At 57.9% G+C, this 18,657-nt stretch overlaps 6 protein-coding genes across 6 annotated transcripts; 4 read left to right on the forward strand and 2 right to left on the reverse strand.

Annotated features, from left to right (window-relative positions):
• Positions 1-49: 49 nt before the first annotated feature.
• On the reverse strand, positions 50-2,457 carry B0H64DRAFT_465112 (cytochrome P450; the record flags this gene model as incomplete). The annotated part of the gene is made up of 7 exons (XM_062807654.1): positions 50-459; positions 581-688; positions 806-1,241; positions 1,339-1,464; positions 1,521-1,879; positions 1,944-2,140; positions 2,223-2,457. The coding sequence occupies 7 exons, from the start codon at positions 2,455-2,457 to the stop codon at positions 349-351; spliced, it is 1,572 nt and encodes a 523-aa protein (XP_062656641.1). The 3' UTR covers positions 50-348.
• A 2,859-nt stretch (positions 2,458-5,316) lies between these two features.
• Positions 5,317-6,809, forward strand: B0H64DRAFT_206473 (uncharacterized protein). Its single transcript, XM_062799349.1, has 2 exons — positions 5,317-5,883; positions 5,976-6,809. Exons 1-2 carry the CDS (start codon positions 5,562-5,564, stop codon positions 6,572-6,574), a joined length of 921 nt encoding a protein of 306 aa, XP_062656642.1. The 5' UTR covers positions 5,317-5,561; the 3' UTR covers positions 6,575-6,809.
• A 32-nt stretch (positions 6,810-6,841) lies between these two features.
• B0H64DRAFT_376088 (uncharacterized protein) lies at positions 6,842-8,506 on the forward strand (the record flags this gene model as incomplete). The annotated part of the gene is made up of 6 exons (XM_062802455.1): positions 6,842-7,042; positions 7,107-7,338; positions 7,402-7,660; positions 7,731-7,826; positions 7,894-8,380; positions 8,483-8,506. The coding sequence occupies 6 exons, from the start codon at positions 6,842-6,844 to the stop codon at positions 8,504-8,506; spliced, it is 1,299 nt and encodes a 432-aa protein (XP_062656643.1).
• Positions 8,507-9,300: 794 nt separating this feature from the next.
• Positions 9,301-11,377, forward strand: B0H64DRAFT_363501 (uncharacterized protein). The gene is made up of 2 exons (XM_062801807.1): positions 9,301-9,928; positions 9,985-11,377. Exons 1-2 carry the CDS (start codon positions 9,734-9,736, stop codon positions 11,230-11,232), a joined length of 1,443 nt encoding a protein of 480 aa, XP_062656644.1. The 5' UTR covers positions 9,301-9,733; the 3' UTR covers positions 11,233-11,377.
• A 1,817-nt stretch (positions 11,378-13,194) lies between these two features.
• On the forward strand, positions 13,195-14,948 carry B0H64DRAFT_434379 (uncharacterized protein). The gene is made up of 2 exons (XM_062806087.1): positions 13,195-13,943; positions 14,301-14,948. Exons 1-2 carry the CDS (start codon positions 13,268-13,270, stop codon positions 14,792-14,794), a joined length of 1,170 nt encoding a protein of 389 aa, XP_062656645.1. The 5' UTR covers positions 13,195-13,267; the 3' UTR covers positions 14,795-14,948.
• Positions 14,949-15,243: 295 nt separating this feature from the next.
• B0H64DRAFT_376091 (phosphate-repressible phosphate permease) lies at positions 15,244-17,195 on the reverse strand (the record flags this gene model as incomplete). Its single annotated transcript, XM_062802456.1, has 4 exons — positions 15,244-15,449; positions 15,506-16,642; positions 16,699-17,025; positions 17,123-17,195. 4 exons carry the CDS (start codon positions 17,193-17,195, stop codon positions 15,244-15,246), a joined length of 1,743 nt encoding a protein of 580 aa, XP_062656646.1.
• Between the last annotated feature and the right edge of the window lie 1,462 nt (positions 17,196-18,657).

Genomic DNA, 18,657 nt, shown 5'->3' on the forward strand with positions numbered 1-18,657 from the left:
CGGATGGATGTAACGGCAAGACTAAGAGATCCGAGAGTGTTCATGCAATTCAACGCGGAGGGCAAGATGTGACGGTTGATGCAAACATTTGGGACTAACAGAGCTTGCCGGCAGAACTACTCGTAGACATGATGACAGGACGTGATGTTGGGGGGGAGGGGAAGCATCGTCATAAATTGCATGAATGTAACAACCTCTCTTTTCTTTTTTGATACGGCTTCACTTGGTACGGTCAGTCTTGAGCCCTACACTCATACTGTGTAGTCCGATCCTCCTCTCATATCCAGAAGAACTATACGTATGGCACTGTCAACACGCACCCTCCGGTCCCCCCCTTCCAAACACCCCCTATCTCTTCTCAACCCGGACGTAAAAGTCCCGAATCACCCAAACCCCGTTATTCCGTATCCTGGGCGGATTCAGCGGGTCGGCCAACGCCCAGTTATACCGTCTCAGCAACTGCCCCCCCATAAGTTAGCCAGACCATCCACACACCGTAGAGCACGCGCGCGCAAAAGCACAAGATAAAAAACAAAACAAAAACAAACTAAGACACCTGAAGGCAAACGGGCAAACTCACCTCCCCCAACACCTTCCCCACCTCCACCATCGCCACCCCCCTCCCCACACAAACAAACTGCCCGCTCCCAAACGCCAACTCCACCCGCCGATTCATCTGCGCCAACCTCTCCCCCCCTTTCTCCCCCAGCCTCTCCCCCCCTTTCCCCCCCAGCCTCTCCGCCCCTTTCTCCCCATCCACCTGATCCCCCAACCCCCGACCCTGACCCTGACCCTGAGCTCGAACCTGAGCCCCAAACCCCGCCTCCAACCACCGCTCCGGCCTAAAGACATCCGCATCCCCGCCCCAGAACGCCCTTTCCCGATTGCCCTGCCACATCTGGTTGCCCGTCGCCACCCAGGTACCGGCCGGCAGGGCCCGCCCGCACAACACGTCGCCGCCGGCGGGCACTTCCTTGTAGATGGGCGGGGCGCAGAGGGGCGGGAAGAGGCGCAGGCCTTCGCGGATTACGGATTGTAGATAGGGGAGCGTGCGGGCTTGGGCGTCGCGGATGATGGTGGTGGGTTCGGTTGTGGGGTTGGGGGTGGTGTTGGGTTGGGTGGTGGTGGTGGTGTGGGCGGCGTCGAGCTCGGCTTGGAGGCGGATGTAGACGGCTGGGTGGGTGAGGAGGAGGTAGAAGGTGGTGTAGAGGAGGGAAGAGACTGTGTCGGAGCCGGCGAAACTGTTGGGGTGATCGTGTTAGTAGCTACGGGGTTGCTTGATAGGTGAAGAAGGGAATGGAGGGTGAACGGAATGAGGGGAGAGAATAGGGGACGTACAACTGGATACCGACTTCCTGCTTGAGGGCGTCACCTCGCAGGCCGTGGTCGATGAAGGATTGCAACATGTCGTGCTTGGGATCGGCGTCGGGTTTCAGGCGTTTCTTGACGATGCTGCTCACGTGGCTAAGATGGATGAATGTGAGTTCTCCCCTCGGTTCTTCTAGGAATCTGTTACATACCCGGCAATGGCACCAAAGCCGCTTTCGTCTCCATCGTTGGGCAGAAGGTAGTAGAAGGGCCAGGTGCGAAGCGTTTTCCAGAACGATACGTAGTTGCCCAGGGACATGAGGAGAGGGACTGTGGCATCATTGACGGCCAGGATACCCTTCACGTCCCGGTCTTCCTCGATATACTTGAAAGACTCGCTGTACGCAATCTCACCAATGGCGTCGAGTGCGTAGTAATGAATCTTTTCTTCCAAGTTCATGGGTATGATTTTATCGGTGGTCGAAAGATACTTTCTGTCAATGAGATCCATGAAGGCGGCAAGAGCTCTGTCAGTGCCCTTCTCAAAGTGATCAACTCCCCTGCCAGCATACTAGCATTTGAATGATGTTAGGAAAGTCTCACTGAGAAGAGCCCACAGGGGAGGGGATTCTTACAGCTGGCATGATAAAGTTCTTACGCTCCTTGCGCTCTTCCGCGTCGATCAAGGTGAAAATGTGGTCGCCGCCCCGAGAAATGCGGGCGATGGTGTACCAGTCTGACTTCTTGTAGTCAGACCGGACCCCTGAAATTCCATACACGGCGTCAACGTCAGTGCAGACGACCTTGTCCGGGCCAATCCGGAATATAGGCCCTACAAGATGGTTTATTAGTGCCAATGTCGGAATGGAAGTAGCTCCAGGATGTTGATTCGGCTCCATCAGATCATTTCTTACCGTATTGATCCGCCAAGGCTGGCACATCTAGGAAGAAGGTCTCATTGAGAAACCGTTTAGTCAACCACAGCGATGTCCACCCAGCGAGGGGTGGCCCGGGGATATGGCGAAGCCGATACCATGCCTGGACCCTTCGGATAGTGTGGACCAAAAGGAAGAAACCAAAGATGTACAATATAAGTCCAGAAGAGGGCACAGCGATGGGGGTTGCCGAAAGACTAACACGGAGGCTCATGTTGACGGTTGAGTGGCTCAAGCCTCTACGTCCAGGGTAAAGAAACGCTACGTTTTCGGGTTCAAAGGTCATGGCCAGCATCGGCAGGTATAAATATCCCAACCCAACCAGAATCTAGTCACCTGGGCGGCGTGGGCCAAGGGAGAAATAGCGCTGGAAGGGAAGCGCGTTGGTTTCAGGCACATTAAACACCAAAAGCCCAGAATGGACAGGCGGTAAAGCTTATGGCAAGGCGAAGCCAATACGGGCATCTCTCGAGCCGCCCTTACTCTTCCCGGACTCACTCAGGCCTCTTCCGGCCATCTTTGCTTGCTTCAAGGCCTCTAACGGGCATAGGTCAAGGAAACCACCCGAAATACCGCAACTTTATGCAACTGTACCCTGTTCATTCCCGTTTGGTGAACTAAACTGCGGCTGGTTGTCTTAGTTGACGCCAAAAGAAGGATGGCAGGGGGTTGACGTGGAAGCCCGTCATCTCTTCAGCCGCGATACCTTCACTTGGGCTTTTTCTCACACCGTGGTTTACTCCCGTAACCTTCCGGACCGGCTGCGCTGGCCGTCGGCGGTTCGGCAACAGACCAGTGGGGATCCCGAGTGGCAGAGCCTCGGTTGGTCGAGTCAGAGACTAAGGCGGTCATGCCCCCTGAGGCGGCAAATCATCTGGCGCCATCGTAGCAAACAGTAGGACATGCTTGGCGTTTTTCTTGCCTGCTGCACAGTGGTGACTTGCAGACCAACTGCTGTTGGTCTGAAAATTCCGCCACCATCACAGCCGCCGATCGGCAATCGTGAGAGAATGCAGAGACCCATACTTACCAGTGGTAAGCGAGAGGTCGACGTCCGAAACCCCTTGCATCATCATAGTGAGGCCGAAATGGGCCGGGTTTAGGTTCCGGACTGTGTCATTGTTTTGGAAACTTGGGTGGCCGGACACTCGGTCCGAGTCACATCAAAGCAACACCCCCAGCCAAGGCTATCGCGCCGGCGACCATAGCGTAAGCCTGTCCCGTTACCCTCGCCCCGCCATCATTCCAAGACGCCGTGGTTGTGGTGGTGGTGGTGGTGGTTGGGATATTATCAAACCCCGCCGTGATGGTCGCAGGAACACTGTGTGCCTTGACATCCGTAAACCTATTCCATATGCCCTCAACGTCGACAATGCTCATATGGCCCCAGGTGATGTTGCTGTCAGTCATGACGGAAGTGATCATCCACACGTCGCTTGTCATCTGGCCTGTGCAGAAGGCCGAAGTTGACCCGTGTATGTCACAAGTTGCTGCCCCCCTTCTGTTGTATCGAACTACGGCGTGAGTTATATAGCTTAGCCGAGGGGGGTGGCATGAAAATGAGAGATAGGAAGGCCTCTTACACGTTGATATACGTGGCTTCCATCGTCCATACCTCCGTACCGTTAATCGTCGTGTATCCTCCAGAAAAGAGATCCGAAGCTCGACGTATGTCCAACTCCATTCCCGTGGGGTTGACGGTCACGCTCGCCCCGTGAATGTAGTTGCATGGGGCAGTTGGGGGATCGAAGCCGAAGGGAGGGGTGCAGGTAATCCAATACTCGGTTTGTGACCGACGTACGTCGACACGCATGACGGAGGCATGGATTGTAGGCTCAGGGCTCCATCCATCATCCCATCCAGTGTTGATGACGAAGAGGTTGAAGATGGTGGACACAGAGGTTGTTGCTACTGCTGGTAACTTGATATCCCAATCTGTTATTGGGATGATGAGGTTAAGTAGGGCGAGAACGAAGCGGGTAATGCAGCCCATGGCTTTTAGGAAATTGAGTCTGGCGGGAATGGCTGTTATGGTTCAAGTTAGAATGATGGATTTTGATGACGTGCTCATTACCGAGGTAAGTAGCCAATCCTGGGTGGATTGTGTAAAGGAAGTCTAAGTTTCTACGGAAAGAACCCCTTGATGTGGGGTTTTCTCTGTTTTGCTCAAGATGATATCGAATGCTAAAATGGCGGACATTTACTTCCTTCAAAGCCGCCTCATGGCGCAGCCACCGTCTGACATTACCCCTCTTTTCCTTGCCACGTCTTATTGCTCAAGGTACGAAGTATAGCGTGTTTATGAAGGGGTAAGCGAGCACTTGTGCTTGGCAATGGCTCACGAGGGGCACCAGAAGGCAGAAGTGACCGCTCTGCGCCGTCTCGTCCAGAACAGAGGAGTGGTTGAGTATTGCGGAAGATATGCATCAGGTCAAGTTACAGACAGAATCTTGTTAGGTAGTCTGGGCTACCTAATTAAGCCTCAACACCGTGCTGTGCCACTTACAGCCTAGGTATGGAAGTATAAGTTAATAACCTTGCAACCGGAAGGGCTTCCAGCTGCAACTACTTGTGGACCATCATGTGCCGGGACACGGACACAACCTTCGGTCTCGACGGCGAGCCCGGCGGGACGGCGGAAGACGATGGTTCGCGCGGTTGCGGACTGACCGAGACACGGACTAGATTCCCGTTGGACTGCGCGTCAAGGCGAAACAGAACAAGAGGTGTCGGACCCCTCCTTGGCGGTGAAAGGACGGCGACCAGTGCGGTTGAAGATGGCCGATTCGTCGCTGAAGCCGTGCGGAGATCGGATCGCGTCAATTGAGACAACGCCTTCGCGAGAGAACTGGTTGATGATGAGCTCGGGCCTGTTCGGCTGCAGCGGTCGGGCCATGGGCTCGAATTCTTGGCGATGTCAACGAAATTCGAAAACGTTCATGCGAGCGGCACAGAAACAATATTTCGTCGATTGGTTCTGGCCCTTGTGTTTGGTGGGGCAGGGTTCAAATCGGGATGTGGCCCGCTTGGTTCCCAATTCGGGCCGGAAGGGAAGGGTCGTTCCCCCCCCCTGCAGCAACTTGAAGGAAGAACTCAACCTCGGACTCCTTCCATTCACTCCACTTGGTCTCCCTCGAAGCAGGGCCAAACCCTCCGAAGCGGTTCAACCTGCCGGCGCTAACGAGGTGTTCAGGAAAGAAGGGCAACGAAAATCGAACACACCTGTGTCGTGCGAGGGCCGCAATCTGGGAGCCTGGTGACCGTGTTTTCAGGCGGTCGCTTTCCCGAAGTGATTCTCCCGCGTTCGATCATCAGGGGATGAGTGTCACCACCTCGGTGTGCCAGGCCGGGCGGGATGTGGCTTCTCGTTCATTGTCCCGAACCCAGAGCGTCTCTCACGTCTCGCCCCCGTTTGGAGTTTGGGAAACGAGCTGTGGAATTTCGAGTGTCGCCGACTCTCACATGCCGGAAACTTTCTCCGTCGTCGGTGTCGCTTATAAAACACGTCCGTGCAGCTCGGCTCGACTGGCGCCAAGGGGAGCGCCGAGAAATGAGGCGTCTGTCACCATTCTCTGTTGGCCATCTTCCACAGATGAGACGATGTCACAACGCGAGGGCAGGGCAGGTTTTGCTCGCTCAAGTCTGTTTAACCGCCCCACCCACGCTGCTCGTTTGTCTCAGAAACGCGGGAAAGCAGCGTCCTCCGCAGTCATTGACAACCATGGTAACCAGTCATACGCGCTCGGTTTCGCAGCCATGATGCGTGGCATTCGCCAGGATGCTGTGTGCCGCCTTTGTGCCGCCACGAGACAGCTGTTTCACAGGATCCAGTCCGGTGGGACAGCAAGAGAAAGGGAAGACATATTACACGAGAGAACGAGAAACGTGGTTGCTGGTGGGGCATCGGTCGGCTCACGCAGCCGGCTCATCTCGACGCTCGATTGGGACACAGGCGACTGAAGGAGCCCTCCTTCAGGGCCAGGAGAATGCAACCACACCCGGGTCTTCAGCGAGGGAATCATGCAACCGGGTGGGGCGTCCCTCCTGGCCCCCGGAATGAACGGCTCGACGGATGGGTCGTCGAGAGCCTGGTGTCGATTTTGCCCGATCGCAAGCATCAAAATGGGCAGGTCAGAACGCAGCGATCAGACAGCAAGCAATTCAGGGAGCGCATGAACTGTGCGGTGCGACATGGCTATTATGCAGTACGACACCGGTACCAAAAGATGGCATGGTGGTTGGACTCACCAGGGCCCGTGGGACGTCGTGGACATCCACAGTACCTATGCACAGGATCTGGATGCAGCCCAGATTCTGGGGTTGACCCCTGAAAACCCGCGTTTTCGGCCCAGTCACGCCCGTCCAAGATCCGACGACAAGAAAAGCTTGATAAAAGAAGCAACACTCCCGAGGGCTGTCATGTTATGCCTTCCCTGTTCTGCAAATCCCCGAATCGACCCTCTTCCCAACCCCAAGTTGCTCGCGGAACCCACGTTGGGACCCCATGAGGGACCCCAACTCCACGACCGTCGATCGAGCCCAACACCCCAGGGCCGCCATCCGCTGACAGGCGGATTGGTGGGAGATCTGCAACCAACATGTCCATGACAGGGCCTCCCGGCGGTCCGAAGCCCGACATCGACCCCGTCCGGGCCGCCGAGAGCAACACGGAGATGATACTCGGCGTCCTGACGGTGTTCCATGTCATCGCCCTCACCTTCGTGGCCCTCCGGGTCTACGCCAGAGCCATCGTCATGAAAACCTTCGGCAAGGATGACATTTGCATGGTGTTATCTGCAGTACGTTTCCGTCCCGGCGGCAGGGCTCGGTAGATGGTCCGCGTGCTGACCACGGCCGCAACAGCTATGTGCGATAGGAGGATGGAGCGTGTTCATCATACAAGCCCAACATGGCCTGGGCAAGCACCAGGAGACCATCTTGCAGGAGGACATGATCGTCTTTCAGCATGCTGGCTTCTGGCAGTCCATCATCTCGGCCACCTGGGCGCTCGGGTTCCTGAAAGTATCCATCGGCTTCAATCTCTTGAGGCTGAGCACCGGCGGATGGTATCGCTGGAGTCTATGGGCCACGATAGGTATTTACCCCTTGGTCCTCAAGATCCGGCGCCGAGAGTTGGACGACTGACCTGAGGACCTAGTGATCGTCTGCTGCTACACGTTCATGGGCATGATGACCTTTTTACTTTATTGCCAACCCATGGAGGGCTACTGGAATCCCCACGTCAAGCCCAATTGCTACCCCATCCCGTTGTTTGTCACGTTCGCGCTGGTCAACACGGGCTTCAACATCTTTACCGACGTCCTCTTCGCCACCTTCCCGGTCCCTATCATCTGGACGCTGAAGATGAAGCGGAAGCTGAAGGTCTACTTGATCGCGATCTTGAGCTTGGGATATTTGTAGGTCCATGCCCAGCCCTATCCCCTTGCCCCCGTCTCTCGTCCACGGTCCCAATTAACCCGCCGCCAGTGCCGTGGCCATGGGCATCGTCAAGTCCGTCTACCAAATCGCCTTCGCCAGAATGCCCGATAAAACGTTCAACCAAAGCATCCAGTTCTGGGGCTTGTAAGTCCACGACTCGCTGTCTCGCCCCCCTACCAGACCAAGACTAACACTCTCCCCCCCACACCAGCCTCCAACTCCAACTGGGCATCATCGCCGCCTGCGCAACATCCCTCAAACCCCTCTTCAGGCGCATCCTCAACCTCTCCACCACCGACCGCTACTACGGCACGCCCGGCGCAGCATACGGGTACGGCTCCCGATCACGAGGCAACCGCATGACGATGCACCGCGGACACGGCGGCGCGGGGGCGGGCACGGGCACGGGCACGGGCACGGGCACGGGAACAAAGGGCAGCAGCAGCAGCAACCACAAGCAGGAGGAGTACGAGCTGGAGACGGGGGCGCGCGGGTCGGCCGACGACGGGAACCTGTCCAACGGCAAGGGCGAGACGTACAGCACGGCCACGAGTTTCTACAAGCACGGTTCGGCGGAGGGGTCCGGGAGCGAGGAGATGATACTGGGTGCTGCGCCGCCGGGGGTGGTGCGGCCGCCGCCGCATGGGGGGGCGATTAGCTCGGAGGCGGCGGTGAGGGGGATTGTGAGGACGACCGAGGTAAGGATCTCGGTTAAGTGAGGTGGTTAGCGTTGGCGTTGGTTAGGTACCTGGGGTTGGGTTCAAATTTCACGAGCTGTTCGTAATGATGTGGGCAAGCAGCCCGACACTTGCCCTAGCATGTGAGCGAGCGTTGTTGATGTTGTGATGATGGCCCCGGGTTATTCCCTGACGGGCATCCTGTTCGTCGTCGCATCGTGTTACTCCGCCCGCAAATCCCCCGCGATGAACCTTCTTGGCGTCAATCCATCGGGGATGCTTGCGAAGGGTTCCTGGTCCGCGGACAAGGTGTTCGTCTTCCGCGAAGTGGACGCGAAGAAACATCAACAACTGATGATATCGAATCATGACAATTGAGCCCGCGGGGGTTCGCTTACTCGAGTCTGCTCCGAGGGGCTGGGTGTCGTGTTTTCTTCAGCTGTTCTGCATCACAAGCGTCGGCACTAATGCAACACTGGCCGGGGTTTTATTACACAGTTGCAGCAGCTTCACGCGCCTGGCCGGCGCAGCCGAATTCCATTTTTCGTGACGCGAGGTTCCAGACGAGAGCAGCCGGCCGAGTCCCGCAATGTCACAGGAGAACGGGCAGGAAGAATCTCAACCCAGGAAACAACCCCGCCCGGCTCGGGAAATGCCACCGAGTGCATTGAAAGGACAGAAAGGAAGGGGGCCAATTTGGAGATGGAACAACGGGCCACGATCCCAAGTGGGGTGGAAGCCCGCCAGCCGTTCTATTCATCTCAGCAATCCTCGGCTGGCGGCAAAAAGTGGGTTGGAACAAGCGCAGCCCAGGGCTGTCCAGGGCAGGAGCGACGCAACCCTAGCCAAGACAGGGAAGAGCACCCGGAGCAAGCCTGGGGGGTTTGTTGGTTGCTCCGGCTTGGGGGTTCATCGACGGCCCTTTCCCCTTACCATTGAGCCATCACCCAGCAACTTTTGCAACCAACAACCCGCGGTGACCCCACGGGCTAGAATCAATAGCCAAGTCTCAATGTAATGCTAATGAGGCTAGGCAACCGACCATGTTATTTGAGCGCTTCGGCAGATAGTATCCGCCAGGGAGCAGCGCATGTTGTTACACGAGTTCCGGGTTCCTGTTTGGTTCCCGCCTCCCGCTTGTTCCATCCAGTCGGTTGCTCTCGGAACTTCGGGGCCTTTTCCACGTGGTGGCGCGGTGAATAAGACTGCCACATGCCTCCTCCGTCCCAGGAACCAGTGAACTCCGTGATCACCTCACCCTTCATTCACGGTCCCCCCTCTTAGTCAGACCCGACCCGAGCAGTCGGTTGGCTGCGTCCGTTCTTTCCCATCCGAGCCTGTCCCCCACGCGTTCCCGACTCCCCAGCACGAACAATGGTCTTCACTCTGAGATTCGCGGGTGGTCTGCTCGCCGCTGCCACCGCCGTCTCGGCCACTTCGTGGCTCCCGGATATCGTCACCAGGGATGTTGCCATCATCGGTGGTGGCGCCAGCGGTGCCTATGCCGCCATCCGGCTGAAGGAGGACTTCAAGAAGAGCGTTGTCGTCGTTGAGAAGGCCGACCGCATGGTAATTCTGGACTGTCCGTTACTTGCTATGGAACACATCCACTGACACTACCCAAGGGCGGCCATGTCTCGACCTACGACGACCCCAAGACGGGGACGCCGTATGACTTTGGCGTGCAGAGCTTCAATGACTACGGCCCGGCCAGCGCCTTCTTTGAGCGCATGGGCGTGGCCGTCGGCGCCGCCCCCCGCGTCGCCCTGACCTCCAAGTACGCCGACTTCAGCTCGGGCGCCGGCGTCGAGTTCACCCCTCCCGCCAACGAGGACCGCGTTGCTGCCCTGGGCCGCTTCCTCAATGCCACCGCCGCGTACGAGGAGTACTTCCTGCCAGGCTACTGGAAGTTCCCGGCCCCCGGCAAGATCCCCGAGGATCTGCTCATGCCCTTCGGCAAGTTCGTGGAGAAGTACCAGCTCCATGCCGCCGTCAACCAGGTCTTCCAGATCACAGGCATGGGCACCGGCGACATGATGAACGCCCTGACCCTCTACGTGCTGGGCGCCTTCGGCCAGCCCATGATCCGGGCCTTCCTTGGCCAGGGCGCCACTTTCACGCCCACCAGCCGCCGCAACATCGCCCTATACGAGGCCATCCAAACCCGCCTAGGCGACGACGTCCTCCTCAACACGGTCGTCCAACACTCCCTCCGCACCTCGCTCGGCCACACCCTCTGGACCAAGTCCGCCTCGGGCAAGGTCACCATCATCCTGGCGCGCCGCCTGCTCATGGCCATCGAGCCGACGCCGGCCAACATGGCGCCCTTCGGCCTCGACGTAGTCGAGCAATCGGCCTTCTCCAAGTTCCGCTACTCGACCATCCACGCGGGCATCGTGTCGCACCCGTCGCTGCCGCGCGACACCTCCCTCGTCAACACGCCGCGCGCCGCCAGCCCGGCCAACTACGTGGCCCTGCCCAAGCCCGACTTCAACGTGCGCTTCGACCACATGGGCGGCGGCTCCGACCTGTTCCGCGTGCTCATGGTCGGCGACGCGGGCTTCTCCAAGGAGAAGGCCCAGGAGCGGGTGCGCCAGGACTTTGCCCGCCTCGTCGCCAAGGGCACGGTGGGGCCCAAGACGGCCGACCCGGCTGGCGAGCTCGAGTTCCGCGCCTGGGCCGACCACGGCGCCATGCACATGAACGTGCCCGCCAAGGAGTTGAAGAGCGGGTTTATTCAGAAGCTGTACGCCCTGCAGGGCCGGCGCGAGACTTGGTGGACGGGGGGCGCGTTTAGCGTGCAGTTTCAGGCGATTCTGTGGGCGTTTGATGATGTTTTGCTGCCGAAGATGTTTGAGAAGGGCGGGCGGTAGCTGGTTGGTGGTCCGGGGCGTTGGATGTTGTGCAGAGGTATCTAGGATGGTGTCATGGTGTGCTGTGGCCGTGTATATACGTGTCGTACCTGATAATGTGAACATATGGTAAACACCTTCTTCTGCCCGCAGTCCCCAGATTGTGCCCGCTCTTCTTTTCTTGTTACGAGCTTTGGTTAGGAATAACGACCTTGTGACCCAGGGTGCTGGCCGCGTCTTGGTGAGTTGAGAAGCCCAATCAACGAGAGCTAGAGGCCTACTACTGGAGGGAAGTAGGTAATAAGTCACCATTCTGAAGCAGTTTGTTCCGCTTACACAAAGCCAAAGTACCTACCGTGGCCTACGAATCACCAAAGATTGTATAGACCTCTTCGCCGATCCGTTATTTGGAGTCCCCCATTGATCCCCAAATTCTTCGCCACCTACCAGCCGTGGAGCGCGGAGCCCGCGTTCTTGACGGCGTCCCGAACAGGATACTCAAAACTCAGACGGCACCTTGTACGAACTCGTTTTGCTAATTCTTTCTTTCCTGTGAGGCCACCACTACCGTCGGTTGGTCTGGGCTGTTGCTGTCATGCAACCTAACTTCCCTCATGAGGGTTGCAACTCCCCGTCTCTCTACTTCCTCGTTAATCTTCCTACTCCTAACATACTCCTTGGTGTTCTATTATGACAACAATCTCAAGGAGAGCCTGCCAAGTGCCCTACATATACCGCACCCATGACGTTTGACCGCATTGACAACTGCTGAAAGGCAGAGCGCTCGATCAAGGCGAACCCTGATCCCCCCATCGCGACGTGCCGCGCCTTGAGCTCGGACATCTACCAGTGCCTGAGGGCTCCAAGCTAATCTAAATCACACTGGGCACGGCAACTTCAGGGACCGCCATCGCCTCATGCTGCGCATTGGCCCACGGCGATATCTAGGGGACCAAGATCTTGGTAGAATGACAGAAGTGGGTGTGGTCGACCAGGCCTCGAGATTGTGCACAAACAGCACGGGGGAGATTTCGTAGGTGGCGGTGTGCTACGCTGAGGAATGACTCCGTCGCCGAGGGCTCATCGTCGGCGAGATTGACCATACGGTTCTCCGCGTCCGCGGCTTTTGCTTCTGTGAAGGAACAATTGACCCTGTCGTTGAAGACAGGTGAGGCTCGATTGAGTGTTCGAGGATAGACGAGGAAGAATCTCGGCTTCTCCGTCCCTTTGACCAGTATGGACCCTCAACTTCAAACTGCTGCAGTGGTCGATCCTTTCTAGGGGCAGTTGGGTGATGTTCTTATATGGAGAGGGTATACACCACTCGGAGCCTCAGTGAATACATCATCCGCATCGGCAATTTATTGCGAAAGGGCAGGATTGTCTTTTCCATCAGCGGGTAGGATGCGTGTTGGTCAGATCCCCAGAGGCTCCCAGCCGTCGTTGACTTTGTTCTCCCACTCCCCTTAGCCATGAACATGCAGCACAATCACAGGTACCCAAGAGGGCCTGGGTGGCCGTTCGTGCATTTTCCTCCCCCAATCCGAATCAACAAAATCATCAGATGGTTGTAGACTGCGCTAGAAACAACTCAACTAAGTAATGGCCAGCAATATCAAATATCACACAAGAGGCACCCAGGACGGTACGAAGTGGGAGGATCCCCCACCTCGCCCTCCTTCCTTTAGGGTCTAAGCTCCCTATCTCAGCTACCCACCTAAATTAAACCATAAATCTCTTGCCCAATCATGATATCTGTGACTTATCGGTGATTTCGATGTTCACGACTCTTCTTTTTCCTGGCGGCAGGTGCTCTGTGACGTGCTCACGTGCTTATCACGTGCCTGGGACGCTCGTCCTGTGCAGGAGATACCCCGCTTATTTTGACGACATTGACCGAATTCGGGTTGTGGAGCATCGAGATGGAATTCTAATTGGCTGTGGCCCGTGGCGCACTGCTGGGCTTAAAAGGGCAGTGTGCGCGCTGAGATCGCCTGAGGTCCTTCCTGGTGCATTCGTGAGTGGTAGCAATTCACAAGAAGCAACTACAGTCATCATGACCGGCGATCGTCGCATCCCAGAGCCAACGGCAGAACAACTCCTGCAAGAACACGAGGACTACCGCAAGCAGCGACTGGTCCTCGGCAACGACGGGCTCGACGGGCGGCGGCGGGGCGAACCCATCAACCCCGGCTACACCATCACCCGCTGGCTATCAGCCGACTACCTCCCAGTGACCGACCGCGCGAGCCAGCAACTCGCAAAGCGATGCTCCGACCTGTACGACTCGTTCCGCGCATCCGAAACAACAACCACCGACGCCACCGACGCCAGCGACAAGGACAAGTACAACAGCAACAACAACATCACAACCAACAAGAACCCCAACTCCACCACCACATCCACCAACAACAACAACAACCCCCCAAACACTACCTCACCCCTCCAACAGCCCCCCCTCCAACACCACCACCACCACCAAACCCAACCCCAAACCCTCCTCCACATCTCCCCCGCCGACCTCCACGAATACACCACCCTCCTACACAACCTCCACACCCCCACCCACCACGCCCCCCTCAACAGCCCCTTCCCCTTCACCCCGACCCGCCTCGCCCAGCTGCACGACCGCCTGCAACAGCTGCACACCCACCTGGCACACCAGGCCCACCGGCTCAACGCGCACGCGGCCGCGGTAGCAAGCCGCGAGGCCGCACTGTCGGAGCGGGAGGGTGTGTTGTCTCAGAGGGAGGTGGCGCTGTCGGAGCGGGAGGCGGCGGCGGGGGTGTTGTTTGATGAGGGGTTGTTGGGGAGGCAGTTAGTGGGGGTTTGGGGGCGGGGGGTGGAGAGGGGGAGGTGGGAGGGGTGGAGGGAGAGGGGGGTTGTGGAGGAGAGGGTTAGGATGGGGAGGGAGAGGGCGGATATGGGGAGGGAGAGGGTTGAGATGGGGAGGGTGCGGGAGAGGGGGAGGGAGAGGGTTGAGGGGGGGAGGATTCAGAAGGGGCGGGGAGAGAAGGGGGGTATGAATGGCCTTGGCCCTGGGAATGGAAGTAAGAAGGGGGATGGGGCTCGTCGAGGTTGGCGACCAGAGTATGGGCATCATGTGAATGGGGAAACCGGGAATTTAAACCAAAACGGCAACGGCGATGGCTATGGCTATGGGCATGGGAATAATCAGGCTCTGATAATCAGACCGTACGTGGAGATCATGGAGGGCATTCTGGCCTGCGTAAGCAGGACCAAGGACTTGGCCGGGTGTCCGCCGCCCGTGGCTGCGATGCTGTTGGAGAAGTTGGAGGCCGAGGTGGCAAGGCTGGTGAACGAGGGGAGGTCTCTGATGACGAGGGCGGTTATGCCTCCTGGCCCTGCTGCTCTTGTACCGGCACAGCACGCTGAGATGGTCGGCGCGGCTCTTGTGGCGAACCTCAAGACAAACGCCAGGACGATAATGCAGGAGTTGGAGGGAAGGAATCCGGTCGGGGTGAGCAGCGGGAATGCTGCGGTCCATAATGACGACCTGAACATGGTGGATTGGGTAGATTTCGAGGCGGGAGACAAAGGTGATGCTGCCCAGGCTCAGTAGTGGTTCTCATGTTCGGGTATTGGGAAAACGAGCTGGACGAGGGGTCACTGGCTTTGTTAGCGTCAACATATCTTGGCTTTGACTTTGGCTACGGCGTTCGGCGGGGTTCAGGCAAGCGGCATTTGATACCCATAGTTAGTTGACGGGAGGCACCTGATTAGTTCTGGGCCAGTATCAGGTCTTCAGTGCATTTATTTCCATTGACCGGCACTCTTCATCTGCATTGGCTTTTGAAACGTGCTATCAACATTCACGATGCCCACGTTGACAGACACAGGGCACACGAAAGCGTGGAAGATGTTGCATGGCAATATCCATGTTAATTATCAAAGTCTAAGTAAATCCATCACCCCCGGGTATTTGAAGTACAAAATCTCGAAAGGCGGCCCTAGGCGCGACTTTCGATTCGCTTAATGACAACCGCCTCATAGCCCTACACCATGAAACCCTTAGGCCCTGACCTTACCCCACTGAGGGGCGTTGATGATGATACCCATCAGGCAGCCCGAGATGATACCGGTGACAGGGAGAGTGATGATCCAGCCGAGGTAGATCCAGGCGACCATGCGCCAGTTGACCGTGCGCCAGGTGCCGGAGCAGAGACCGACACCGACGGTGGCGCCAGTGATGCACTGGGTGGTGGAGACGGGGAGCTCTGCGGGACGATTAGCATTTGATGGTAGCATGGTCGGGGAATCGCGAGGAACTTACTCAGGCGGGTAGCGAGAATGACGGTGATGGCAGAGCCGAGCTCCATGCAGAAACCACGAGAGGGCGACTGCAGAGTCAGGCGGTTACCCAAGTTGCGCATGATGTTGTAGCCGTAGGTCCAGACACCGATGACCAACATGGCAGCGCCGAAGACGAGAATCCAAACGGGGACCTCGGACTTGCTGCCGAGAGGGGTCTCGTTCCAGATCTGGAAGACACTGGCGTAGGGGCCGATGGCGTTGGCGATATCGTTGGCTCCGTGGACGAAAGAGGCGGTAGCGGCAGTCATGATCTGGAGGAAGCTGTACATGTACTCGGTCCGGTTGTCGAAGTGCTGCGCGTGGGCGTGCACCTCCTCGAGGTTGCCGGCGAGCTTGTCGTTGGTGCTCTTGGCGTGGACGACCTCCTGGTCGAGACCGCGGAGCAGAGCAAACTTGAAGTACCAGAAGAGGACGTGGCCTTGGTACCACTTGCCCTCGGGCTTGGGGCCGACGAGCTTCTTGGGAGCCTTGCGGACGTTGGTCAGGGGGCTCTGGCCGGTGCGCTCGGTCGAAGCAGCATCGGAACCCTCGGCGTTCTTGGTCTTCTCCTGGTTACCCTCGCCGACAACCTCGACATCGTCACGCTCACCAGCCTTGCGGGCGTCGAGCTGCTCCTTGGTGAGGCGACCCTCGTAGTAGTCCTTGACGCCGGTGTCGAGATCCTCAGGCGGGGGCGGGACCTCGCCGCGGCGGAGCAGGAGCAGGCCCATCGGGATGTGGTACCAGCGGAGCTGCCAGTCGTCCTTGATGACGACACGGTACATCCAGGGGGTCAGGGTGACGCCGATGAAGAGCGCAAAGGCGGCACCAACACCGACAATGGTACCGGCAATCTCGGGCTCGGTGAGGGTGACCTCGTATCCGCCGCCCTTCCAGAGGAGCAACATGGTGAGCAGCATGGCAGTCAGGCCAAAGTAGGCAGGGACAACGCGCAGAGCCCAAATGGCGGGGTTGCTGCGGACCATGACGGTGTACTTGGTGATCAGGAAGAGGATGGCGGCGAAGCAGCCCGCGAGGCCGGGAGCGATGATCCAGGCGAGGAAAACCTGAACCACACCCGAGTTGATAGAGCCGGTGTCGCTGACCCACATGACACCTATGGATCCGTTAGCGATTCGTCTTTTTGGCTCCCAATTGTTTGGAGTTGCTCACCGTCAGCACCCAGAGACGCAACACCCATGCCAATGACACCACCGAGAATAGAGTGAGTGGTCGACACGGGCATACCGATCCTCGTAGCGAAGGTGAGGTAAAGGGACGAGGCGACGACGGCGCAGACCATGCCAAGCATGAGAAGTTCCGGGTTCGTCTCGAACTGGTCGATATCGACAATCTTGGTACGGATGGTGTCGGCGACACGAGCACCCACGCCGACGGCACCGGCAAACTCCATGACGGAGGCGAGCAGCATGGCCTGGAGGTAGGTCACGGACTGCGAAGCGACCGAAGTCGCCCACGAGTTGGCCACATCGTTGGCACCTGTGAGACGGCTTCTGTTAGCAATCTGGTGTTGAGGAAATGACCCGACCCTGGTGCTGGGTGCTGCTGATCGGTGTTTTCGTCGGGAGCTGCTCACCAATGTTCCAGGCGTCAAGCCCGGCAAAGATGGTGCCGATGGCAAAGAGGTAGTCGTACTGGTGCAGAACCATCTTGGGCGATTGAGAGTCGCTTGGTCTGCAGTCGCGTGCTCGGGTGAGACAGCAGCGCGTATGCTGTTGTTTGGGTTGATCGACCTGGTAGCGGAAGGGATGGTGAGGAATCAGACACGAGCCGGCTGTTCTGTATTTAACCAAGCAGGCACGGGCAGGGTCAATGAGCAAGATCAGCTAGGGGCCTCCTGGGGCGACTTACCATACACGTGGGACGGTGGCCCCGACCGAGGACGCAAGGTTTTGGTCCACCAACCACCCTTCCTGCATCCGCAGCTTGGCGACTCGGGAGACCGAACCCTGGAAGAAAAGCCCTGGTTGGTAGGCGGGGTGGAACGGAGGGGCTGAAGGCAGTCTTGGCGGGCCGAGTCGGTCGTCCTTCTCGTCGCTTTGACGGGGGGGACCGATCTGCGCGGGCCTCTCACGTCGTCGTGCGGGGGGAACGTGCCCCCAAGGCGTTTGCCGCCAGGCGAGATGCTCGGTCAGACCAAATGGACAAGCTGCGGGATCCATGTGGCGTTCGAAGCTTGCAGGGGCCCAGTGGGCAGCAGTTGGGAGTTTGGGGCCCGGGGCAGGGTATCGAATCGGGGCATCACGATCCCACCTTGACGGGGTGACTCTGGACGTGGGGTGTCATTGCAGGGCTCCTGAATATCATTTTTCGATATTCTGAGCACTCCGAGGTGGTGTTGTGGCTGTCGTCGCAGGCTCTCTCGTCCTGTGGGAGGGCATCTTCGTCGCGATCGGCAACCATCAAAAGATGTTCGAACCTGTTTACCCGAACGCTGCACTTCGACTCCGCCGCATCTCCCACTGCGACTGTCTCTTCTGTCTGGATGTCCTGTTTTTTTTCCTATTTGCACATGCAACGTATCGGTCCCGGAACGGCCCCCGGGTTCGAAATGCGAGCCCTTCCTGCATTGTCGGGCAAACCGCCCTCTTTGGATCACCGGCCATGCTCGAATGTGGGCTTCGCATGTCTGGGTCGTCGGTATTGCCACTTTTTCTTCGATATTTTCGACCTTTTCGACCTTTTCGACCGCGAGGTGGACCGCCGTGGGACCGCCGTGGGATTCCTGCCAGCAGTTGCAGTTTCGAGAAGCAGCCTCTGAGATCCTTGCCTCCAAACATGCGGCTGGGTCTCGATGCAGCCAAGACCGGGAGATTTGCTTGGCGTGGGGCACAGGGGCAATTCTTGGGCCAATAGCCGGGTCTAGAATCGCAACGTGCCCGATCCGCTCGCTGAACTTTAACGACAACCCATGGCGGGGTCTCCAAAAGTCTGCCGTTGAGTGCCATCCAACATGCACATCGAGGCAGAATTCAATGGTTCGGCGATGCCCACACAAGCTTCCGAGGTTCGATCCTCGCCCAATGAGATCGTCTTGGTGACGAAACAAGCAACAAGCCCGAGAAAGCGCCTTCGGCGGGTCAGCAATGCCCGGTCGTCGTCGTCAAGACG

The sequence above is a fragment of the Chaetomium fimeti genome (genome assembly GCF_033439085.1).
Source record: "Chaetomium fimeti strain CBS 168.71 chromosome Unknown B0H64scaffold_6, whole genome shotgun sequence".
NCBI classification, from domain to species: Eukaryota; Fungi; Ascomycota; class Sordariomycetes; order Sordariales; family Chaetomiaceae; genus Chaetomium; species Chaetomium fimeti.